This window comes from Eretmochelys imbricata, chromosome 5 (assembly GCF_965152235.1).
Source record: "Eretmochelys imbricata isolate rEreImb1 chromosome 5, rEreImb1.hap1, whole genome shotgun sequence".
Taxonomy (NCBI): domain Eukaryota; kingdom Metazoa; phylum Chordata; order Testudines; family Cheloniidae; genus Eretmochelys; species Eretmochelys imbricata.
In genome coordinates, this window is record NC_135576.1 from 22,190,575 (window position 1) to 22,196,634 (window position 6,060).

General features: G+C 53.2%; 1 protein-coding gene across 1 annotated transcript; it reads right to left on the reverse strand.

The window, feature by feature from the left end:
* Positions 1–507: 507 nt before the first annotated feature.
* RAX (retina and anterior neural fold homeobox) lies at positions 508–3,214 on the reverse strand. Its single transcript, XM_077816230.1, is given in 3 exon segments — positions 508–963; positions 2,524–2,783; positions 2,941–3,214. Coding segments are annotated over 3 exon segments (990 nt in total).
* Positions 3,215–6,060: the final 2,846 nt, after the last annotated feature.

The following is a 6,060-nucleotide window of genomic DNA, read 5'->3' on the forward strand; positions in this document are numbered from 1 at the left end:
GAAAAAGAAACAGAAGACACACTAGCTGCTGATCATATTTAGTCGAGATCCATTCGGAATCAACAAGTACAATGCATGGTCTTAAAATCGTCCTTCTTTAATGTTACAAAACCCCCTAAGACTACACATTTCTCTGCCCCTACTGTAGTTTTTAATATAACCAAATGTCCAGTCAACAAGTAATATCAAATTATTAGCTCCTGAAACTAGAATCAAACCCTAATCTGCACAGGGATACAGAAGGGACACAAAAAAATACAAACAAAGCAACTTCAGGGGTGGGAGGCTACTGGGATCTAGGAAACGCATTTCTTTAGTGCTTAGCTCCATCTGGGATGTGAGCAGCTTGTGCCAGGAGACTGTTCCTTCCTCTCAATTACATGCCTACTGCAGAGGAAAGATCTATGATCGGTGACTTATTTTCCTGGGGGGATCTTTGTCGAAAGCTACCAGCCATGCTGGTAGGGTCTTCTGTTGTTCTGGGGAGGTGGAAGTCTGTGTGTCCCTTCAGATTGTCTGCCACGGTTTCCCCATGGACTGAATATGCTCCTTTGCTTTGAGCCGTAACGCAGCTATGCTGGTGTTCCTAGGATCCGTCTCTTCCAAAGTGAATTTGTCCACAAAATTGGTCCCGCACTGGTAGGGCGGAGGAGGCCCCATTGTCCCCAGAGGTTGCAAGGTGTGGCTGATGGGTGGCGGCGAATTCAGGAAAGGTGGAGGGGTGTAGCTGCTGGGGAGGCTTTGCGGGGAAGCCACGAAGCCGGGCAGAGTCTGCAGGGGGGTGCTGTTAGCCATCGGTGGGGTGAGCCAAGATTCCAGCGGTAAATTGCTGCTGATCGTGCCCATGGCGGAGGGCTGGGGGGATCGGCTGAAGGAGAGTATAGGGGAGTCCTGCAACTTCATTGAAGTGACTTCCAGTTTCTCTTGCCTTCTCCATTTGGCTCTCCGGTTCTGGAACCACACCTAAAAACACAGTTTGGGGATTAGCACCGAAAAGGAGATTCTAATTTTCCTCCTGTCAACTCCAATGCAAAGAGCAAATCATAAAATCATGGGGTAACAACAATCCGTCTACCCACTGTGCTTCTTTGCTTCTCGGAGAATGCCCCAGCTCTGCGGCAAGCTGAGACAGCGGCCAACAAAAACGCTGGAATCTTGAACTAGTTCCAGCGCGGCCTGGGGGGGGGAAAAGCGATTCCTTGGGTTGAAATCGTTTCTTTTAAACCGAAGTCTTTTCAAAATCGCTTGCGGGATATGGGTGGGATTGAATTTCATCCGAAAGCAAAAAAAAAAAAAAAAAAAAAAAAGCGAGAAAAGATGCGGGTTATCCGCGATGCAAAGGAGGCAGAGTTGCTTTTTATGCGGAGAGTCACCACATATTTTTTGGAGGGAAATCGGCTGGTTTCTGGGTTGGGGAGAAACTTTCTGAAGCCAGAAGAATAGATCTGAAGACTCCTTTAAGGAGACAGGCATGGCAGAAGAAAGCAAGACAAGGAAAGTGTCTGGGATAGGAAAACACACGTACAAATCTATCATTTCTTCTCACTTTCTCTAGTTGTGGTGGAAAATTCTAGCTATTTCTGGAGTTCTCTTGGGATAACTTTCCTAGCCTTCGGTGTGGCTTTATTGGAATACTGTGGCCTTAATGCAGGAAATAGTCATCACCCATAGCTTTGCTCGGTGCTTGGAGTTATCCCGAATACCTTCTCCAAGAGGCACTGGTAATCACGACACAGAAATATTTCATGCCCTGTCCGGACCGATGGGAAACAGCCCTGGTTTAAACGCAATGAGTTCGGGCCGGATCCAAAGCCTACTGAAGTTAATCGGAGCCTTTCACTGACTTCAGTGCGGGTTTGGATCAGCCCCACGACACGCCCCGAAAGCAAAGCGGTGAGCTCTCATTGCGAGCTAGGCTCCGGAGATCCCGCAGCTAGAGTGTCAGCTAGAACCCGTTAAAGCGGGATCCCGGCTCCCCGGCTGAAATCAAGCTTGATCTTTTTAAAAGAAAACGCCTCGAGGCAATTTAGAGGCACCCTCCCAAACCAAGTAATTCCCCATCCACCCACATCTGGTCTCATTACACCACTAGTCGCTGTGATGAAATAAGCACCAATGTCCCTTGCAGGCAGTTTTAAAACCCACACACCGCTTGGAATCGCTCCCAGATTTTTCACAGATGACTAGTAAATATTGAAGGCTTTTCAAACATTTTAATGACCCGGGGATTAAAGATAATTAGGCCATAATCAAAGCAAAACAGTTTACCACCCAAACGCCGCGCGGTGGGAACTAAGGTAAATTGCGGGCTGCGCAGCGAGCGGGGAATGTTCCTCCTGGGAACAAACGCAGGCAGCTCGCAATCTCCGCTGCGAAAGGCGCGAGGAATAAAATCCCTTCCCGCACGACTCCTGGGCGTGCGAGGTAAAGCGGCGCTCGGGAGCGCTCGCCCGGGGCCAGCGGCTTAGCACCCCCGGGGCGCTCCGGCCTGGCCCCGCGAGGCGGGCAGCGGGGCTCGCTTACCTGCACGCGCACTTCGGGCAGGTTGACCTTGACGGCCAGCTCCTCGCGGCTGTACACGTCCGGGTAGTGCGACTTCTCGAAGGCCCGCTCCAGCTCGTGCAGCTGGTAGGTGGTGAAGGTGGTGCGGTTGCGGCGGTGCTTCTTCTTGGGCTGCTCCTCGTCCGCGAGCTTGGCGTCCGGCAGCGGCGGGCTGAGCCGCTCCGGCGGGTGCTGGAGGCAGCCGGGCTCTGGGGCAACGGGGGGAAGAGACCGTCAGGCGGCTCCCGGGCGGGGCAGAGCTCGCGGGCTGCCCAGCCAGGCCGCGGCCCAGGGCGCACGTGCCCTGCTCCCCGGGGAAAGAGGCCCGGGGCCCCCCCCCTCCCCGAAGGGGGCTGAGTCCGTCCTAGCCGGGTCCCCCCCGCCCAGCCCCCGGCTCACCTTCGTACTCCTCGGCCCCGCTCTCCTGCTCCTCCGGCGGCTCCCCGGGCATTTTGGGGAAGCAGGGCCGGGGGCTCCGCTTGTCCGCCTCCTTCAGGGCCCGCGGGCTGCCCACGGGCTGGAAGGCGCCTAGCAGCCCGTCCTCCTTGGAAAAGCCCAGGATGGCCTCGATGCTGTGCAGCCGGGACGGGGCGCCGCCGGGGCTCCTGCCCAGGTGGGCCGAGAGAGAGAAGCTCCCGTCCGCCATGCTCAGAGGGGAGCCGGGCAGGTGCATGGAGACCCGCTGCCCCGGCTCGTCCCTCCTCCTCGGCGCTCACCCGCTGCCCCTCCGAGCTGGGCTGGGCTGGGCTGACTCCAAGGCGAAGCCCCGCGGAGCTCCGGGCTGGGGGGAGGGGGAGGGGGGGGAAGCCGCCCCCCGATCCCCTGATGTCAGAGCCCGGGCAGGCTGCAAACCAGCCCCTGCGCACGCTCTGAGTCCTTAAGCTGGGCTGGGTGTCAGAGCCCGTGGCCGCCTTCTAGGGGCCTGGCTGCTTGTCCTTGAAGCGCCGCGGCTGGGCGCCCGGTGACCTCTCCTCGCCCAATGGCTCGGGCAGGGCTCGCCGGAGAGTTTTAAAGCGCCCTTCCACGGGCAGTGGTCAGCTGCGCCCGCTGCGGGCTCCTCTCCGCCACTGCCACGATTAGCCTCAGCCCGGCGGCTTTGTCTCCCTGCGGACGCTGTGTCCACCTGAGTGAATGGGGCGATCGACTCCTACCCGCGCAGCCAGGGAGCAGGGGCCGCCCTACGCATTCAGGCCCAGCTTCGCGGGGCCAGAGCTTCCGAAGCTGGAATTAGCCCGAGGCTTGCCAGAGGAGGAACAATTATTCCACAGTTACTCCTGACTCTGAAATCCTCTTGGCGCTGGGCCGGGTTTGCATCGTCAGACCCGAAGGTGGGGGAAGGCCCGGTTAGAAAACCACTTGGTCTTTTAAAAAGTGGATTCAACTGACCAAAGCCAATCACACAACCCAGGGGGAAATGCAGCTCCTGCCCTAATCAGATGTAGTGACCTACGCTGTGTTTCTCCAAATCTAACCTACTGTGTTGCTATCAGAGTGCTTCAAACAACTCCGCCGGCATCAGCGGAATCCTGAGTTTGGGAAGAATGCTTTAAAAAAACACATTGTTTTTTACTTTTTAAATCGAATTTATTAAAAAGAAATCAGGCCGTCTTACTAGGCTCTGATTATATTGCGTTCTGGGTTGTCTTGTTATCCCATTTCCCTTTTTAGTTTGCTCTGTATTTGGATATTTCTGGTTTAATGGCCTCTGTAAAATGTTTAACGGCTCTCTGTTTTGTTGGGAGCGAAATGCCTTTTCCTAAATTCGTTCAGCAATACACAGGCTAATTGTTTTTTCTATTCCGCTTTTTTAAAACAATCCGTCCTTGCTCTCAGTGTTAGTGCAGATTTGTGGATCGATTTCCAAAGGTGTGTGAAAAACGAAGCGAACGGAAATGAAAGGCAAACAAGTATGAGACGCGTTTCTCCCAGTAAAAGAGGGATGGTTACTCCGGAGAACGAAGTGTATTGAAAATCCAAACGTTACTGGCGTCAGAGATTAACTACCGCCTCAGACCCTGGAGAAAAGGGGTACGGACCCACCGCAGGCTTCACACAGCTTCTGATTTAAACGTTTCCTCTTCACTCCGGTTTGCACGAAAAGGGGCGCTGTTTCCTGACATCTTCAGCTCCTTCCTGTTCGTTTTACTCCTCCCAGTTTGTCCCACTAACGTCCCAGTCTCATTGAAGCCAGTGGGTCTATGGGAGTAAGTAAAACAAGCAGGGTCTGGCGTCATGCCTTGACCTCAGTGCAGGCTTGGGGAAGGGAAGGGAAGGGAAGAGACTTCGTAGGCAGACTTTCGCCGCCGCCCCGCCCGAGGGGTGCCCTACGGGCTATATTCTTGGTAGTGAGCAGAGATTATTTGCAGGAAGAACGGGGCGTCAAAGTTGGTGCTGTTCAGCCGCTGGGACGGATCAGATCATTTCCCTTCACCTGGGGAGAGCTCTCCAGCAATTCTGCATTGGGTACCAGCTACACATTCAATAGACCAGCTAACTTCTTCAGCAACAGTTAGGGGTGCTGGAGAGACACTCTTGGGTAGGTTCCAGGCGAAGCACTCAGAGCACAGCGACCCCTTTTCATCGCTCAGAGCTCGGCGATCCCAGGCAGAACCGACATAAAATTGACAATGGGGTCACTTGAGCCTTTCACGAAGTCCGACAGGGTAGTTAAAATTCGATTGTGTGTCTCAGCTCACCAGAAACCCGTTAATTACATTAACCATAACAATAAAGAATCCATTCAAAGGCAGACGTTTTCTCTGACGATCTGTTGACGTTTTGCTCTCCAAAATTTCGCCAATGTAATTTTCTTTTAAAAAAACCATCGTTAGCTTTCAAATAGAAGTTGACTTCAGCCGAAGAGGGGTTATGTGGTGGGATCACCAGTTACTGATCTACCATTATTTCTAAATCTAAAAACGGATCTTGGCATTATTCCTAAAACAAGCTGAGCATAAATAAGAGGAGGTTAAAGCTGAGACTCTGAATTAGCCGACGTCTGGAAGGAGTGCCTGGCTCCTGGCGAGCCGATAAACCCGGCGCACTGAGGACGTGATCAGATGCACCTAATGCCTAGAGATGGAACGATTTTGTACTGGGTGATCAGACAGGGGGCCACTGAGTGGACCTTCAGCTAAGAAGAGGGACTGAATAAATTGCAAATGAACTACCCACAGGACAGGGAAACCATTCCTAGTACTTTGCTGTCTCCGATAGCGTCGGAGTTAACAGTTACACTAGTGGTATGGCCAACGTGCGCCCATCACGTAGGACAGTCAGAGAGGAGTTTGTTCCTGTCTAGTTTCTGCTCACCAGGTGGGAGAGGAAGTTAGCGAGCTCGTTAATTTTTCCTTGGCACTTGTCTCTCCCCCTACTTGAGGAAGTTTACATAAAATGCATGCTCAATATTAAACCGAGCATTCATATTAGACTCTCTCTCTGGGTGGACAGAAAAGCCTAAATGGGGAGAGAAAAATACATAAGACAGTATCAGCCTGTGTCCTGTGGGCACGTTCAGGT